Here is a 20,335-nt window from a genome sequence, read left to right on the forward strand (position 1 = left end):
CAAGTTACGTTCAGCATCATGTCAGGTAGTTATGACACAATACTGAATTGTCCTGTTCTTGTCTACATTCAAAAGTCAAGGTCAGCATTATGTTACCTAACTCGATGATTAAAACCAGTGTTAAATAGTGTTTAAATATAATGCAATTTCTTAGTACAGACAAGACCTTGGTAATTATTTTTCCACTAGGTAAAAAAGACAGCCAAAAATTTTACTATATTATGGCACTAGTCTTTCTTATATTACTCCAATAGCTCCTGCACTTTTGTCCGTTTCAATTTTATTCAAAGAGAACTTAACATCTGTGCATAAAGTTGATTTTTGTATAATATAGACATATAAGTAGTTGAACATATATCATGTTGAATATAATGAAAATCAGTATTTCCCTAGAAAAACAGAATTTAAAAGGTCCAATATACATAAAAAACCCAGTATCTACATGCCAAATGTAAAACATATTGGGGGAAAAAATTGAGTGCACAAATTAAATTTAATCCAAGCAGCTTTAAAAGAAAACTGCATCCATTATTTTTCTGCTCCTAAATCTGAAAGTTCAAAAGGTAAGAAATATGTATTATGAATAAACTGTGCAAGTTAATGAAAACACAATTTTTAATTATAATTGACATTTCTAAGTCTAGTACTGGAGCAGTCACTTTGCTGAAGAACTGCAGTCACTTGTAAAAATAGCAGTACAGGAAGCCTGTGTTTGAGAATGTAAGCCACATTGCATCTGGTTTCAATACAAAAGAAGTGTTTGGAAATAGCACTAAATTACACATGAGAAGACTACAGTGCCTCCTGGATAGAGCTGTGCAGGGTACAGGACTGGGACTCAGGAGACCGGGCTTCTATTCCCAGCTCTGCCACTGGCCAATTGGCTTGATCTTGGGCAAGTCACTTCACTGTGTCTTAGTTTGCCCATCTGTAAAATGGTGACAAATGATACTTACTTCTTTGCAATGTGTTTTGAGATCTACAGATGAAAAGTACTATATAAGTGCTAGGTGTGATTAAGGGAATAAAAGTTCAATACAAATATTGGGGTTTACATTTGAACACAGTAGATACCAGTATTAATCATCGCATCTATATAAAAATTTTAAAAAGGTCATGCAACCTTGGCTGTGGAGAAAAGCAATCTTTTATTACTAAAAACAAACATTCCCCTCTTTAAACATCTGCCACAATTAAAAGGCAGCTAGCCATTAGATTTTTTAAAAAATGGTTAAGTACTCATGATGCTCGCAGAGTTTAGACCTATTCTTTAACAAGCTATGGCTGGTCAGGGGTTAAGGTTATTAAAACATTTTGTCATTATATTTGATCAGACTATTGAGTCAGATCTCTGATGAGAGATTTATTATCTGAACGAAACCCTGTAATTGAAGTTCATATTCTGATTGAATTTAATTTACTGTACATTAATGCATACTTTAGTCTTGACACAGTAGTGTTAGTCTGACACCAAGACCAACTAATTGAAACTGTATTGAAGAAAAATAATTTATTTCAATGGATCTTGAATTAATGACTACTTCAGTGGTATGGCCTGGTGCATATTAATTTTTTAAAAACAGCTCTTGCCAAAAAACTAAAGGAAGTTAGAAGTACAACTTAACATAACTGCCTTCAGCTAAATGATAATAAAATAACCCCTTAATCATTTTAAAGTTCTCTATGAAATATTTTTTTGTGTCTAGTCTTATATCCGGTAGCTACCTGTGTAGAATTCTATGTAAAAACAAGTGACATTTCAAAGTAGGTGCTAATGCTTACTCAGAGTTCCACTGAAGGTGATAAAGTTAACTTCAGGTGAGGGTGAGTGAGAAAAGGAGGGCTGCTAATGAAACAGAATCAGAAAGGAAAATAATGTGTTTCAACCATAGTTGAGGAGATGGAGCTCGTGAGAGATCAATAGGTCATGAATGGTAGTGAGCTTGGAAACAGAGCAGGAATTCCAAATGTATCGGAAGGGAAGGACAGCAGGTGGGAGGGCAACAGACAGCAACAAGGATAGAGAAAACAGAGCCTAAAGGACAAGAAGGGAGTCAAGGGTCGTAAGGAGATGGGGAGGTTGTGAGTTTATATGCAGAGAAGGTCATGAATAGGACCAATAGCCAATAGCTAGGAGAAGAAAGACAGAGATGACGAAGAGATCTGTGAGTAGAGAGAAAGCACCAAAAAAGAAATGGATTATGGGAGAATAGGAAGAGGCAGAGTTTTTTCAATAGATATAGGGCACCAATTATAACAGATCCACAGCCTCCTCAGATTTTGATTATCACTCAGATCTTCATAGTGTGGCAGATTGCCAGTACTGTTATGCTGGGTCTCATGCTTTCTCTTCTTTGGGGAAGGTTTCAGGGCACCATTGCTTGCCTCTGAACCGGTATTTTAATTACCCCACTAGTGTCCTTGAGGAGGGGAGTGGAGAGGGAGGTACCTGGGCCCGCCCTCTTCTCCAGGTCCCAACCCAGGGGCCCTGAGGTTTGTGGTGAACAGCTTGAACTAGCGGTTCCTTCCCCTGGGCTACTTCCCGCTCCTGCCCTTCAGCTTGGGAAGGGGCTTCTTGCCCTCCTTCTACATAAGCCAGGTGCCCCTTACCTAGGGTTTTTTTTGGATTTCTCAGCCCACCACAGCACTCCTCCAAACTTTCCTTTTGTCTCTCTTCAATACTGTTCTCTTCTCCAACTCCTTCAAACTGCTCTCTGCTCCAACTCCCACACTGCCTGGCTGAAGCAGGGGGTTTTTATCACATGACTGACTGCTGGTGCTCTAATTGGCTTCAGGTGCTCTAGTTAATCTATAACAAACCTTCCTCCCCTTGCAGGGAATAAGGCTCCCTGCTAACACTCTCCTGCTGCCCTCTGGCCATGCTGTATCACAATAGATAAGCAGTTCTGATACCATCAAGTAGAGAACAGTTATACATATACATAAAAATATCTACACAAACGCAGGCACATGCACCAGATATTGCATATCTCCTGTTCAGTTAGACAAAGTTCTCTTTCAAGTGTCTTGAGTCAACAGGATTTTATCAGGTTTGTAACGCTATAAAGTCTTCTGATACAAAGAGAAATATCTTGTTCAACAGTACTTTAAGTAACATATCCAAGATACCTACTATTCTGCGTTTGATCATAAAAAGAGGAAGTTTTGCATGCAGAGGGGTTATAGATAACTCCTTATGGACTGTTGATAAATACAATCTTCTTTTAATGTTTCCTAAATCAGTTACCCTGTAAAGAGAAAGTCAGGGTGGGGGGAGGAGAGGAAGAAATGGATCTTAGTCAATTCAATAACCTCTATCTTTGGGCAACCACAGAAAACTATTATTCACATGCAGAACCTTTATATCAGGGATAGCAAATGGGGAATTTAAGAATTACCTTTTTTACAAGATAAGTAATGGGATTTCTTTCTCAAATTCAAACTTAGTGGCTACAAGCCTGCATATATAAAATCACTTTACATGCTAATTTTATTTCAGAGCTCTACACTTTTTGCTGGATTTCCACAGTCCTTCAGCCTATGAAAGAATTCAATTTGTATGAACTCAGAAGCCACTAGCCTCTAATAATCATGCTTATTTTGGTCTCTTAAGCTTGTGTTATCTTGGGACACACTGTCACCTACTAAATAGGAAAACATTATTGGCTTTCTTTTCCTAAAAATGCACCTGTCATTTCATATAGGCTCTTTGTTGGCTTAAAGAGAGACACAAAACATTGTCTGTCAGTTTCACTTCCTGAGCACATATCTCTAAACTTGAATTATAATACTTAAGTTTATTGCTCACAATTCAGGTCACCTCCCAGTGACACCAAGGAGATCGAATTTGAACATCTACAGATTTAGACCACAGCAATGACCACAAAGATTAGGTTTGCTTAAAATTGATAAAGAGGCTCATTTTTATGTTCTGCTTCCTTCAGGTCTCAGGGGTAACAGAACAGGCCTAATATCACCCAACCTATTCCACACTGTTATACCGAGAACTGATGTTACCTTAAAGGCTGTATTTTATACCTGGAAATCAGGATTCATTCATCTGCGATTTTAAAACAACTTTGTGTATTTCTACCAGACTGATAATTTTCTAAAATGTACAGTCCCCCTAAGAAGATGACAATTCATTCTCACAACCAACTTTCAATCAATGTTTAGAGTTTTGATTTTTTTTCTTTTTAAACCTACTTAGTAAATGTGAAACCTAAATGCAATGTTACCGTTTCAAATGGTAAGAAACTGTCCCTCACATATGTCAGGTCTTTCCCTTCTGTTCTGCAAAATTTAGGCTTTGACTTTACAAAAAAGAAGACAGTCTCTAGCTCTTTGTTACTTGTGAAGACAGCTTTCCCAAGGTAAACTAAAACTTATCAGCTCCCTCAGAACTGCGAGAGCCTTCAGCCATCTGACCTCAGCCTGTACTTCAGACATTGGCAGGGGAATAAGATAAATCATCTGTATAGTGACCCTGAACATGTTAGGAATGCTGGGCAACTTTTGAAAAATTTCCCTAGTGTAGAAGATAGAACTGCCTTGTCTCGTCAGGTCAGACCATCTCTCGGGGGTCAGTAAAGAGAAGGCCTAATAGTGTGATGGCAAACCCCTGCCTCTCACCACGCAGTAATGGTAGTAGTAATAATAGTGCTCCTGGGGTTGATACGGATGCTGAAGTCTCACTGCAACATTGAGAATGTTAGTAAGTAGTCCCCACTAAAGAAATATCCAAAAGGTGTGACTTGGCCAATTAAAACAAGTTTCCAATGATTCATATATAGATAATTCTTTTTCTCTTAAGATAGTTCTGGTCTATGAACATGAGAACAGCCATACCAGGCCAGAACAATGGTCCGTCTACCCCAGTATCCTGTCTTTCTGCAGTGGCAAATGCCAAGTCCTTCAGAGGGAACAGAACAGACAGATCATCAAGTGATCCATGCCCTGTCATCCTCTCCCAGCTTCTGGCAATGAGAGGCTAGGAACACTCAGAATATGGTGTTGCATCCTTGACCATCCTGGCTAATAGCCACTGATGGACCTATCCTCCATGAACTTATCTAGTTCTTATTTAAACCTTCTTATAGTTTTGGCCTTCACAGCATCCCCTGGCAACAAGTTCCACAGGTCGACAGTGTGTTGCATGAAGAAGTACTTCCTTATGCTTGTTTTAACCCTGCTGCATATTAATTTCATTGGGTGACCCCTAGTTCTTGTGTTATATGAAGGAGTAAATAACATTTCTTTATTCACTTTCTCCACACCAGTCAAAATTGTATAGACCTCTATCATATTCCCTCTTAGTCATTTCTTTCCCAAGCTGAAAAATCCCAATGTTTTTAATCTCTCCTGATATGAAGGCTGTTCCATACACCTAATCATATTTGTTGACCATCTCTTTTCCTAGAACAGTTTTGTTCTATTCCTAGAATAGTTTTGTAACCTCACCAGAAACCTTGAAAACCCCTAATCGTAAGTTTTTAGTTTGAAAAAACTCAGTTCACATCCTTTCTTCCACTTTGTTCTGTGCTTTCAACAGTAAGTTTTACATAACATGTTTACACATTAAAATTACTTTCACCCACTTTGGGCAATTTACAATTTCAACCCAAATGGATTCAACACAACACATCTCCTAACTATGTGAATCTCAGGTTCTGCTCGCGGCTGAAGACAGAAGTGGGTATGTGAAGGAGTTCAGAGCACCCATTAGCTACTTTCCTTGTTCCCTAGCATTAGTGGCAGCTGACTACAAAGATGATGGAATTTTTGGCAAATTTCCAGAACTTGTTCCTCTGCTTTTCCCTTGAGCACGCTCTGCTTTTTCTCCAGCCTTCTATCCCAAGCACCCACAGGGAAACCAAACAGAGGGGAAGCAACAGTTCAACAGCTGCTCCCTCTGCAGCAGCCCTCACAGGACCCCAACACTTATGGGCTGGGGAAGGAGAATTCACACCTCTGCTGTTCTTGTTGTTTGGCTGGAGGTACTTTTATGTAAGCATAGCTTCCATTGGCTCCCATAAGATCAGGTGGTTGGTGTCTAAAATTGAGCAACTAATATGGGAGGCCACTAGTTGTAATGTTCGCATTACTTAGACCAGCAGTCCCCAAAGTGAGGGGAGGCACATGATGGGGCTTGGGCCAGCCCCCACTGTGGGCAGGAGGGAGCATCACCAAGCTCTGGATGCAGCTCTGTTCTGTCCTCAGCCCAGCTCTGGCCCCAGCTGCAGCTCTACTCTGCCCCCTCCTCCATCCCCAGCCCAGCTCTGCCCTCATTACCTCTCCACCCCCAGGCCAGCAGTGCCTCTAGCCCCAGCTCCTTCCCCAGATCTGCCTTCAGCCCAAGCTCCTCTGCTGAGGAAACTGACCAGTAATGGGGGCAGAGGGCGCGTGGAGCAGGAAGAGAGCCCAAACAGATTCCATTATTGGTAAGGGGGGAGGGCATGCACAACAGGAAAAGCTTGGGCACCACTGACTTACACAGAGCCCAATCTTACTCCCATTGAAGTTAACGGCACAATTCCCAATGGAGAGTACTGCTCCGTATGACGCCAATGGCAAAACACAGAGTCAGACTGGACCCAAGTGAGAGCCTATGAGTAAGTTACGCACACCTTTCCAAATGAGTGGCAATAAAAACATAATAGTACCCCACATCTTTAATGATTTGTTTGCAACATATGTTTAACAGTAATCATTTATCTGTTTTATTCATATTTTTTTTAGTCTCTTCCTCTCTGAAATATATTAGTTAGTGTAGCAATAAAGAAGGCGGTGGGTTGCACTGGCGGGTGTAACTCAGTCATATCCAAATGTGCCGTACAAAGCACAGACATTCAAATAATGACCAGCATTTTACATCATCCACTGTAAAATGCTGGAGTTAAATGTGATGGTTTCCATGACCATATTTGTGGTCTAAACAGTAACACACTGAGATGTGATTATAATTACAGTGGAAGAAATATTTGTTCTTTCTTGAAATAAATTGTAACTCTGCACATACATATTTATATTCTGTTCAGGGACTACATTTGAACAGTCAGAGGTAGACTTGGAGAAACAGGAATTGCTTAATATGCTGTAAAAGTAATTTATTTTAGAAAACAAACTGAATTGTTATTTAAGATTTAGTATAGCTTTTTATACTTTCATTACAGTACTTCTTGCAGGCTATAACTAAACGGAGAGGTCTGAACAGTTAACACATCCATCAAGAAGCTCGTATTTGGGACAATGCAGAAACTGAGAGATTAGAATTTGGAATCTTATTTGCACAATGACTTGTAAGGTACGTGCTATGAAACTCAGCCTTTATTTTTGCCATCAAAAACATAACCTATGTTTAACCTATGAAGACAAGCAACATCTACATTACTTTTCTTGTACTCAGAGACATATGAAAAACACCATATAAGAGTTAATGTGTTTTTATTGTATCTGCGCTTGAGTATTCATATTTAAGGGTCAGACATGCGATAGAAAAGTAATGAGACCACGCTGAGAAAAAATGAGGTAGTCAACAAGAAAATCAACCTCATTTATAATAATATTCCTGTGATCAGCAGGTGCATAACTCTCCCAGCTATGGTCATTAACAACATTCATTCCACATTTAACATCTACATTTGCAAACCATTTGAAAGTAAAATTACTTTTCAATTCAGTTTTCAATTCTATTTCATATCTTCAATTTTGATTGACTATTTTCCTCACAATGGCAACTATGGCGAGAATGTGAGTAAATGGTAGCTACTACCCAGGAGTATAGACAAACTCATCTACTCAGATTACCTATTCACTTTGCTACTGTATAGACAATAATTTTACAACCATTTGTTAATGTTCACTTCAAGACTTAAAATGAACTTGGAAAAAAATGATGTTAGGCTGCTGAAGGGATACTTCATTTATTAGACTTACTTGTTCTAAATATGAAGCTGTTTCCTCTCTTTTTAAATGACTCAACCTGGAAACTTAACGGGTATGAAAACAAAAATCTTCTTCCACTAATGTGAAAAAGGAACTCCCATATAATTCACTGTTCACTGAAAACTTTGAAACTTTTGTTGTATACTCCGATAGAGAGCCAGCCAGTAAAACTTGACAATTATTGGTACGAGGATACAAATGTTTAGTTTTAATATTTTAATAGCACTTAACCCATAGATGAGCTTTTCATCATCCACAGATCACAAAGTGCTTTATAAAAAGGTAGGTTAGTAGCATCATCCCCATTTTACAGAAACCAAGGAATAGAAAGGTGAAGTGACCCGCTAAAGTCACAGACACAACTCTCTCATTCACCAATAGTTTATATTTACTTAGTGCCTTATTTTATGCATTGAGTATAACTCAATGTCATAGGCCTGGTCTACACTACGATTTTAGGTCGAATTTAGCAGCGTTACCTCGATTTAAGTCTGGACCCGTCCACATGATGAAGCCCTTTTTTTCGACTTAAAGGGCTCTTTAAATCGATTTCTTTACTCCACCTCCGACGAGGGGATTAGTGCTGAAATTGGCCTTGCCGGGTCGAATTTGGGGTAGTGTGGATGCAATTCAACGGTATTGGCCTCCAGAAGCTATCCCAGAGTGCTCATTGTGATGACTCTGGACAGCGCTCTCAACTCAGATGCACTGCCCAGGTAGATAGGAAAAGGTCCATGAACTTTTGAATCTCATTTCCTGTTTGGCCAGCGTGGCAAGGTGCAGGGGAGTGCAGATCTCATCAGCAGAGGTGACCATGATGGAGTCTCAGGATTGCAAAAGAGCTCCAGCATGGACCGAATGGGAGGTATGGGATCTGCTCGCCATATGGGGAGACGGATCTGTGCTAGCTGAACTCCGTTCCAGTAAACAAAATGCCAAAACATTAGAAAAAGTCTCAAAAGGCATGAAGGACAAAGGCCATAATAAGGATGCACAGCAATGCTGCATGAAACTTAAGGAGCTAAGGCAAGCCTACCAAAAAACCAGAAAAGCAAACGGCCGCTCCAGATCAGAGCCCCGAACATGCCGCTTCTATGATGAGCTGCATGCCATGCTAGGGGGTGCAGCCACTACAACCCCAACCCTCCGTCAATGGAGAATCACGCAACATGGAAGTGGGTTTGGGGGATGAGGAAGATGATGACGAGACTGAAGATAGTTCACAGCAAGGAAGCAGAGAAACCAGTTTCCCCAACATCCAAGCTATGTTTCTCACCCTGGACCTGGAGCCAGTAACCTCGGAACCCACCCAAGGCATGCTCCTGGACCCCGAAGGTGGAGAAGGGACCTCTGGTGAGTGTACCTTTGTAAATATTACACATGGTTTAAAAGCAAGCGTGTTTAATGATTAATTTGCCCTGGCATTCGCGGCCAGTACAGCTACTGGAAAAATCTGTTAACGTGTCTGTGGATGGAGCGGAAATCCTCCAGGGACATCTCCATAAAGCTCTCCCGGATGTACCCCCAAAGACTGTGCAAAAGATTTCTGGGGAGGGCGGCCTTATTTCGTCCTCCATGGTAGGACACTTTACCATGTCAAGCCAGTAGCACATAGTTGGGAATCATTACATAACAAAGCTGGCATTCAAACAACATCCGTTCTTTATCTTGCTGTGTTATCCTCAGGAGAGTGATATCATTCATGGTCACCTGTTTGAAATAGGGTGCTTTTATTAAGAGGACATTCAGAGGTGCTCATTCCTGCTTGGCTGTTTGGCTGTGGCTGAACAGAAATGTTCCCCGCTGTTAGCCACTCAGTGTCGGGAGGGGTGAAGCGTGAGTGATCTCTCAGACCAAACTGGCAGGCCCTCAGTACAAGAGGCAAAATGTGACCTTGTAATGAAAGCACATGTGCTGTGTAATGTGAACAGCAAGGTTTAACGTGTGAAAGAGTGTACCCATTGTTCTCTAAAATGTGTCTTTTAAACTACCACTCTCCCTTTTCCTCCACCAGCTACAAACGTTTCTCCTTAGCAGAAGCTAGTGAAGATTAGAAGGTGAAAAAAATGCACTCGGGATGAAATGTTCTCTGAGCTCCTGCTGTCCTCCCACACTGACAGAGCACAGCAGAATGCGTGGAGGCAGACAATGTCAGAGTGCTGGAAAACACAATATGAACACGAAGAGAGGTGGCGGGCTGAAGAGAGTAAGTGGCGGGCTGAAGAGAGTAAGTGGCGGGCTGAAGATGATAGGTGGCGTCAGTTTGCTGACAGAATGCAAGAGTCGATGCTCAGGCTGCTGGAAGATCGAACTCATATGCTCCAGCGTATGTTTGAGCTGCAGGAAAGGCAGCAGGCGCACAGACCGCTGCTATAGCCTCTGTGTAACCAACAGGCCTCCTCCCTAAGTTCCATAGCCTCCTCACCCAGACACCCAAGGATGCGGTGGGGGGGGGACCCTCTGGCCACCCATCACTCCACCCCACAGGATTGCCCAAGCAACAGAAGGCTGGCCTTCAATAAGTTTTTAAGTTTTAAAGTTTTGAAGTGCAGTGCGGCCTTGTCCTTCCCTCCTCCCCCACCCCAACTGGTGCTTCCCTCCTCCCCCACCCCTCCCGGGCTACCTTGGCTGTTACCCCTCTATTTTTGTGATGAATTAATCAAGAATGCATGAATGTGAAGCAACAATAACTTTATTGCCTCTGCAAGCGGTGACTGAAGGGGGGAGGGGAGGGTGGCCAGCTTACAAGGAAGTAGAGTTAACCGGAGGGGAGGTTCTTAAAGGGGAAACAAACAGAACTTTCACACCATAGCCTGGCCAGTCATTAAACCTGTTTTCAAAGCTTCTCTGATGTGCACCGCGCCCTCCTGTACTCTTCTAACCGCCCTGGTGTCTGGCTGCGCATAATCAGCAGCCAGACAATTTGCCTCAACCTCCCACTCCGCCAAAAATGTCTCCCCCTTACTCTCACAGATATTGTGGAGCACACAGCAAGGACTAATAATGATGGGAATATTGGTTTTGCTGAGGTCTATCCGAGTCAGTAAACTGCGCCAGTGCATTTTTCAATGTCCAAATGCACATTCTACCACCATTCTGCACTTGCTCAGCCTATAGTTGAACAGCTCATAGACTCATAGACTCTAGGACTGGAAGGGACCTCGAGAGGTCATCGAGTCCAGTCCCCTTCCCTCATGGCAGGACCAAATACTGTCTAGACCATCCCTAATAGACATTTATCTAACCTACTCTTAAATATCTCCAGAGATGGAGATTCCACAACTTCCCTAGGCAATCTATTCCAGTGTTTAACTACCCTGACAGTTAGGAACTTTTTCCTAATGTCCAACCTAAATCTCCCTTGCTGCAGTTTAAGCCCACTGCTTCTTGTTCTATCATTGGAGGCTAAGGTGAACAAGTTTTCTCCCTCCTCCTGATGACACCCTTTTAGATACCTGAAAACTGCTATCATGTCCCCTCTCAGTCTTCTCTTTTCCAAACTAAACAAACCCAATTCTTTCAGCCTTCCTTCATAGGTCATGTTCTCAAGACCTTTAATCATTCTTGTTGCTCTTCTCTGGACCCTCTTCAATTTCTCCACATCTTTCTTGAAATGCGGTGCCCAGAACTAAACACAATACTCCAGTTGAGGCCTAACCAGCGCAGAGTAAAGCGGAAGAATGACTTCTCATGTCTTGTTTACAACACACCTGTTAATGCATCCCAGAATCATGTTTGCTTTTTTTGCAACAGTATCACACTGTTGACTCATATTAAGCTTGTGGTCCACTATGACCGCTAGATCTCTTTCTGCCATACTCCTTCCTAGACAGTCTCTTCCATTCTGTATGTGTGAAACTGATTGTTCCTTCCTAAGTGGAGCACTTTGCATTTATCTTTATTGAACTTCATCCTGTTTACCTCAGACCATTTCTCCAATTTGTCCAGATCATTTTGAATTTTGACCCTGTCCTCCAAAGCAGTTGCAATCCCTCCTAGTTTGGTATCGTCTGCAAACTTAATAAGCATACTTTCTATCTTTCTTATCATTGATGAAGATATTGAACAGAGCCGGTCCCAAAACAGACCCCTGCGGAACCCCACTTGTTATACCTTTCCAGCAGGATTGGGAGCCATTAATAACTACTTTCTGAGTACGGTTATAAAGCCAGTTATGCACCCACCTTATAGTAGCCCCATCTAAACTGTACTTTCCTAGTTTATCTATAAGAATATCATGCGAGACCGTATCAAATGCCTTACTAAAGGCTAGGTATATCACATCCACCGCTTCTCCCTTATCCACAAGGCTCGTTATCCTATCAAAGAATGCTATCAGATTAGTTTGACACGATTTGTTCTTTACAAATCCATGCTGGCTATTCCCTATTACCTTACCACCTTCCAAGTGTTTGCAGATGATTTCTTTAATTACTTGCTCCATTATCTTCCCTGGCACAGATGTTAAACTAACTGGTCTGTAGTTTCCTGGGTTGTTTTTATTTCCCTTTTTATAGATGGGCACTATATTTGCCCTTTTCCAGTCTTCTGGAATCTCCCCCGTCTCCCATGATTTCCCAAAGATAATAGCTAGAGGCTCAGATACCTCCTCTATTAACTCCTTGAGTATTCTAGGATGCATTTCACCAGGCCCTGGTGACTTGCAGGCAACTAACTTTTCTAAGTGATTCTTTACTTGCTCTTTTTTTATTTTATCTTCTAAACCTACCCTCTTCCTGTAAGCATTCACTATATTAGACATTCCTTCAGACTTCTCAGTGAAGATCGAAACAAAGAAGTCATTAAGCATCTCTGCCATTTCCAAGTCTCCCATTACTGTTTCCCCCTCCTCACTGAGCAGTGGGCCTACCCTGTCCTTGGTCTTCCTCTTGCTTCTAATGTATTGATAAAAAGTCTTCTTGTTTCCCTTTATTCCCATAGCTAGTTTGAGCTCATTTTGTGCCTTTGCCTTTCTAATCTTGCCTCTGCATTCCTGTGTTATTTGCCTATATTCGTCCTTTGTAATCTGACCTAGTTTCCATTTTTTATATGATGCCTTTTTATTTTGTAGGTCACGCAAGATCTCGTGGTTAAGCCAAGGTGGTCTTTTGCCATCTTGCTATCTTTCCTAGCCATCGGAATAGCTTGTTTTTTGGCCCTTAATAGTGTCCCTTTGAAAAACTGCCAACTCTCCTCAGTTGTTTTTCCTCTCAGTCTTGATTCCCATGGGACCTTACCTATCAGCTCTCTGAGCTTACCAAAATCCGCCTTCCTGAAATCCATTGTCTCTATTCTGCTGTACTCCCTTCTACCCTTACTTAGAATTGCAAATTCTATGATTTCATGATCACTTTCACCCAAGCTTCCTTCTACTTTCAAATTCTCAACGAGTTCCTCCCTATTCGTTAAAATCAAGTCTAGAACAGCTTCCCCCCTAGTAGCTTTTTCAACTTTCTTTAATAAAAAGTTGTCTGCAATGCAGTCCAGGAACTTATTGGATAGTCTGTGCCCTGCGGTGTTATTTTCCCAACCTATTTCTGGATAGTTGAAGTCCCCCATCACAGGTTCCGTCTGACCTGTGAATCATCCAAATCTTGGGCTTTGGATGATTTTGTTAGTTGTTTGAAAAAAGCCTCATCCACATCTTCCACCTGATTAGGTGGCCTGTAGTAGACTCCCAGCACGACATCACCCGTGTTTTTTACCCCTTTTAGCCTAACCCAGAGACTCTCAACACTTCCATCTCCTATGTCCATCTCCACCTCAGTCCAAGTGTGTACATTTTTAATATATAAGGCAACACCTCCTCCCTTTTTCCCGTCTATCCTTCCTGAGCAAACTATACCCATCCACACCAACATTCCAGTCGTGTGTATTATCCCACCAAGTTTCAGTAATGCCAACAATGTCATAGTTGTATTTATTTATTAGCACTTCCAGTTCTTCCTGCTTATTACCCATAGCTCCTGACTACTGTCCAGGCTTCCTGTGTATGGATTCATGAGCCATGGCATTAAGGGGTAGGCTGGGTCCCCAAGGATAACTATAGGCATTTCAACATCCCCAACGGTTATTTTCTGGTCTGGGAAGAAAGTCCCTTCCTGCAGCTTTTGAAACAGCCCAGAGTTTCTGAAGATGCGAGTGTCATGTACCTTTCCCGGCCATCCCATGTTGATGTTGGTGAAACGTCCCTTGTGATCCACCAGTGCTTGCAGCACCATTGAAAAGTACCCCTTTCGGTTTATGTTCTCGCTGGCTTGGTGCTCCGGTGCCAAGATAGGGATATGGATTCCATCTATCGCCCCACCACAGTTAGGAAATCCCATTGCAGCAAAGCTATCCACTATGACCTGCACATTTCCCAGAGTCGTTACCCTTGATATCAGCAGTTCTTTGACTGCGTTAGCTACTTGGATCACAGCAGCCCCCACAGTAGATTTGCCCACCCCAAACTGATGCCCGACTGACCGGGTCGCTGTCTGGCGTTGCAAGCTTCCAGAGGGCTATCGCAACTTGCTTGTGAACTGTGAGGGCTGCTCTCATCTTGGTATTCTTGTGTTTCAGGGCAGGGGAAAGCAAATCACAAAGTTCCATGAAAGCACCCTTATGCATGCAAAAGTTTCACAGCCACTGGGAATTGTCCCAGACCTGCAACACTATGCGGTCCCACCAGTCTGCTTGTTTCCCTGCCCCATTAACACCATGATGTGCACATTGCTGGGGTCTGTATTTTGTGAGAAGTCTGTGTCCATGTCTATGTCCTCATCACTCTCGTCACCACGCCGCCATCGCCTCCTCGCCTGATTTTGCTTTGGCAGCTTCTGGTTCTGCATATACTCCAGGATAGTGTGCGTGCTGTTTACAGTGCTCATAATTTCCGAGGTGATCTGAGCGGGCTCCATGATCCCAGTGCTATGGTGTCTGGGCTGAAAAAAGGCATGAAATTATTGTTTACTCCGATGAAGGGAGGAGGGACTGACGACATGGCTTACAGGGAATTAAAGTCCACAAAGAGGGTGGCTTTGCACCAAGGAGAAACACAAACAACTGTCACACAGAATGGCCCCCTCAAGGATTGAACTCAAAACCCTGGACTTAGCAGGCCGTTGATTACACGGAGGGATGGAGGGAGGAAGCAAATGAATACAAAACAAATCAGGTCTATTTCTTGTTTTGATCCACTCCATCTATCTTTTACATCTTTAGGCTGGCAGCAGATGGTGCAGTTCGACTGCTAGCCATCATCATTTTCTGAGTGCTCGGCAGAAGATGGGAATGACCTGGCTGAGTCCCTCCCATGTTGGCCCAGGCGCCCTTGACTGACCTCACAGAGGTTAGTTAAAAGAGCATCCAAGAGTACAACAGCGCTGGCTACCAGTCGTAATGCACCATCTGCTGCCAAAAGGCAATGAGTTGCTGCTGTGTAGCAATGCAGTCCCATGTCTGCCAGCACCCAAGACACTTATGGTGATGGTCAGCTGTGTGGGCTCCATGCTTGCCATGGTATGGCGTCTGCACAGGTAACCCAGGAAAAAAGGCGTGAAACGACTGTCCACCGTTGCTTTCATGGAGGGAAGGAGGGAGGGAGGGAAGGGGTGACTGACAACATGTACCCAGAATCACCCGAGACACAGTTTTTGCCCCATCAGGCATTGGGATCTCAACCCAGAATTCCAGTGGGCAGCGGAGACTGCGGGAACTGTGGGATAGCTACCCACTGTGCAACGCTCCGGAAGTCGACGCTAGCCTCGGTACTGTGGACGCAGTCTGCTGACTTAATACACTTAGAGCATTTTTTGTGGGGACACACACAATTGACTGTATAAAAATGATTTCTGAATAACTGACTTCTATACATTTGACCTAATTTTGTAGTGTAGACATACCCATAGAATCATAGACCAGGGTTGGAAGGGACCTCAGGAAGTCATCTAGTCCAACCCCCTGCTTAAAGCAGGACCAATTCCCAACCAAATCCCCAAATAGCCCCCTCAAGGATTGAATTCTCAAGGATTGAACTCTCAACTCTGAGTTTAGCAGGCCAATGCTCAAACCACTGAGCTATCCCTCCCCCCATATTGAGCTACTCCTCCCCCGGTCCCAACAAGCTGTATAATAAATTATTTAACTAACTGTTTGAAGACCTAAAATCCAAAGCATTTAGTTCTGTCCCTATCACAGATTTAATTGTATTGACTATCCATCAGAATTCTACAAACTAAAATACTCAAGATAGCTGATAAGTGACAGATCTAGTGAACTCCAGTTACGAATAGGCACTTTGCTCTTTCTGTCATGAGATCTCCCCTCCACGGATCTCATTTTTGATAGAATAAAAAAATTAGTATTCATAAAAAGACAACAGCATCAGTGCAAAGTCTCAGAAAGAGAATCAAGTTCCACAAAGCGGAGTGTCTAGAAGGAGTTGACACATGGAAACCCTTTCAGAATACGAGTAACTATGAAATCAAAAGGAATGGGCATTCATGAACCCTCCCTATAAGCCTTTTTAATCCATGACATCAATTTAAGGTAGGACCTGAAAGTATGACCCTGACACAGTTACTAAACAGGAGTAATTTTCTGTAAGGGTGTTGTTCTCACTACTCTCACAACTTTGTATATTGTAAAGCCTTTTGATAAATAACTCCAAATACTTATTTAATTCCTCTTACTAGCTGGTTTCCTTTTCAATGCCCTGCCCTTACTGCCTCAAGAACAGAGCCACCTGGTTACCTGAAGCTAAATTCTGCTACCCGTGGTGAGCCATCCATACTATGTAAATTTAGAGTAAAGGTTATGTATGCAGGATGAGAGCAATAATTCTTCACTAAAAGTATGAATTGTAACTGAATCACATTTTGAGTACATGCTGATAGCATGAACCAAGGCTGTAATTCTCCAAGCTACACTGTTTGGAAAGTGTATGGGGACTTTGAACAGCTGGTCTCGGGAAGACAGCATTATGGCAGGGGGATTATGGAGGGCATAAAGACATACGAGAGGGAGTGGGTGTATTACTGAGGGCTTGGGGAGGCTGCCAGAGGCAAAGGACCCAACTGGAGAATTGGGAGTGGGGCTGGGCAGATTAAAAAGCGATAAATGGAGGCCCTGTGAAACTATCAATACAGCTTTACTACACATACTCTGACAGTTTTCATAATCACTGAATTTGGAGAGGAAGTGTTCTATTAATTCATTAAAATTAATTACTACATTAAATCTGAGACAATCTCAGGAATCTGTCAAATGTAAACAAGTCACAGGAAATGTTTCTGTTAAAACAGGTTTAGTGGTCAAATGATTAATAATTTTAAAACCTGAAGAGAATATAGTGTGGACAGCTATAGAGTTCTAAAAGCATCTTACTATCTTATCTCCCATTTGAATAATAAGCAAGCAGATTTCAGTGCAATCTAATCTAACTTTCTGAAGGAACATGACTATGTAGTTTCATTTTCTGCAACTGGAAGCTTATATTTTTAATACTGTAACCATATGTTGTGTTAGTCCTCTGCTTTGTATTTTTTAAGTAAAACAAATATCCCCAAAAGTCCTTCAGCATGTTTTAAGCATAAATAATCAGGCGCTCCAATACTCCTGTGATGGTGGCCACATGAATACCCATACAAACAATGGATCTTTGGCAAAACATAATGGAGAATACACATTTGGTTTTGGTTTGGCAGATACTAACCACTGGCATTGGACTTGAGACCATAAGAGTATGCTACAAACCTTTTAATGTAAAATGAAAATACTGTGAATAGATCAACAGTAATGTGGGCTTGGTGTTTCTGGGCAAACTAACTCCACCACCTTCAGATTCATCTCTCTCATTTCAGTTTATTAAATGTGAGTTTCAAAAGAATTTGTGCATGTGTTACTTCGGTGTACTGGGAATCTACTAGTCTGAGCATCTTGAGCAACATAATAGCAGCTCTGCCTATATACCACATAAAACAATGGGAAAGATTTCCACAGCTTTTGGAAGCTACTGGGAACAAGAGTGTTTAATTTTGTAAAAGACTGAGGATATACATAATATCCAGACCTAGGTTTTGCCAAACAATCATATCTAACATCTCAAAGCATATTAGTATTATGTCAATTATGTACATCATCTTGTTTACAGAATCAATGGAGTACTGATCACTTTTCTAAGTTCACCTGATTTAAAAAAACAAAAAACTCTCCTTACAATCAATTTGAAATTAGAAATCTTTGATCAAAGTAGTCATATTTGTGACCAGACTCATGTCTTTTATGTGTGTTAAAGAATTTACAATAAGGTTTACAGGCAGCTGATATGAAAGAATGCCTTATCTCCCGAAAATTTCCAGTAATAATCTTGCAACATATTTGCTTTTGAAACTCATATATATATAGAGAGAGAGCTCAGCTCAATGCCTCCTTTTTTGGGTTGCAAATATTTCCAAATTCAATTTTATGGCATAGTGATTTGCTTTTCTGAAGCCTGGCTATGTGTGTCAGATAATCTAGGAAAATGTAATTCCACAAAATAGCTTTTAATTTGTTCAGTACAGACAAGATGCAGTAATGAGTATAAATGTATGCAATGTTCAGCACATGCATCTCTTCCAAAACCTAGATTAGTTATGCTTAAAAATGTGTCTATTTATGATTCTAATTAATTTTGTTGGTTCTTCTCTTTCATTTATTGGCTGCTATCTCTTCCATTTTGTTCTCCTCTCTGTAAAATTATCTTTTCACAAGACAATCTGTCCCTTCAAGTTTAAAGACAAAGAAAAGGTTAAATTCACACCTGTGATATAATACTTCTATAAGTATGGTGATATTTCTCCCACATAAGTTGTGTTTCAGTTCTAATTGCTGAGCTATTTTCTATTATGAATTGCTAACAAACTTGTCCTTTAAACAGCCATACTATTTTTTTAAAACTAACACTGCATCTTCAAGTTTCAGATTCAGCACATTAATTTTAAAAAAACAGCATTCAATCGTCCTTCCATGTTACATTAAACTGGAGCACCACCAAAGTTTATATGATAAATAATATTTTTTCCCTTGGAGAGTCCATGTTAAAGGATAATTTCTTTTGTGGTATTATCAGAACATAATCTGACAAAGGGATATTATGAGTCATACTAAGCAAACTAAAGAAGTCCAATATAAAAAATTACCTCTATAGCCCATTGAAATGAACAGCATAAATCTTATCAAAGGGGAAGCAAAACATTTCATATTTCAACTCAAAGAGCTTTGGGATATACTTCATCAAAGATGAAATTCTATTGGTTACAATGTAAAAGATCGCTACGGTCGTTTTGTGACTATTAGATAGGAATATGACTGAAGGGTTAAAATCCATGTGCATTTTATATAACAATCTGGTATATGGATTGTGGCAGCTCTTTCTCAGACCCAAAGTTCAGAGTTTGGTCAAGAGACCAGAGGCCTAGCACATAGGGATTAGTTAAGAGAAAGCTGGGGTAAACAAATAATCTTGTTTTGCTAAAATAGGCCTGGCTGGCAAATTGCCAGGTGTTGGAGCTAAGAACTAAATAATTGTGTCTTATTCAGAGTTTCAAATTGAACAAAGGATCCCTGTTCCTATTGTGTCAGTCTCTTCTGTAGGGAACATTCTTCCCACAGATCCAACGTTGAGTTCATGAAAAGTTGGCACATGTCAATATAAGATATGGCATCCTTCCACCTCCCTTCCCAGGGACCAGTGCCTGCCTTACGACATAAAGGGGACAATCTTTATTGCCATATACTTTCACTGTTTCTTTGTTTTAACCTCTAGGAATGTACCCGTTGGACAATCAAAGGAGTTGCTCCATTCCTATGGATCCAGAATTCAACATATATATTTTATACTAATAACATTTCATCAAAGTATTAATTAAATGTTAACTTGCTAACTTGAGACCATGGGCGGAGAAATTATGTAACCTTTTAACCATTGGCCAGTATGCTATCTTGTCTTGCTGCAAAACCTATCCCGGAGTGTAGAACTCCCTACCCCGTCACTTTCCTCCGCCCAAGGAAAATCTATATATTCTATTGTAATCAACTGATTGACAGTGTCTCTGAGCCTAATAAGCCAGGTGACACTCCACCAGCACTGTGTGTAATAAACTCCTATGCTCAGCCTCTACATGGTGTGGATTTATGTCCTTCAATGGCAACACACAGATATCATGGCCTTGATCCTTGGGTTGGGCAGAGCTGTGTCTGGCAGAAGACCTGGGGTGGTGGGGGAGGAACGGAGGCTGGAAAAGTGGCTGCTTACCACCTCTATCATCCCATAAAGTCTACTCTATTTTAGGCTTGCTTTAAATGGCTCAAGGAGGTGTTGTGCTAGCTGCAAACTGTCAGAGTGCAGTGCACTCTGCCCAACACA

At 41.4% G+C, this 20,335-nt stretch overlaps 1 protein-coding gene across 13 annotated transcripts in view; it reads right to left on the reverse strand.

Annotated features, from left to right (window-relative positions):
• CFAP20DC (CFAP20 domain containing) overlaps positions 1–20,335 on the reverse strand; it is a 209,889-nt gene that overhangs the window by 137,937 nt on the left and 51,617 nt on the right. For all 13 annotated transcript variants that reach the window (XR_007774955.1, XM_050957357.1, XM_050957360.1 and 10 more), the window contains exon 6: positions 3,134–3,248. Coding sequence is in view for 12 of the 13 variants with exons in the window: in XM_050957357.1 (XP_050813314.1) it covers positions 3,134–3,248 (115 nt within the window). In the remaining variant the exon portion in view is untranslated. The remainder of the gene's footprint in view (positions 1–3,133; positions 3,249–20,335) is intronic.

The sequence above is a fragment of the Gopherus flavomarginatus genome, chromosome 6, assembly GCF_025201925.1.
Source record: "Gopherus flavomarginatus isolate rGopFla2 chromosome 6, rGopFla2.mat.asm, whole genome shotgun sequence".
NCBI lineage: Eukaryota > Metazoa > Chordata > Testudines > Testudinidae > Gopherus > Gopherus flavomarginatus.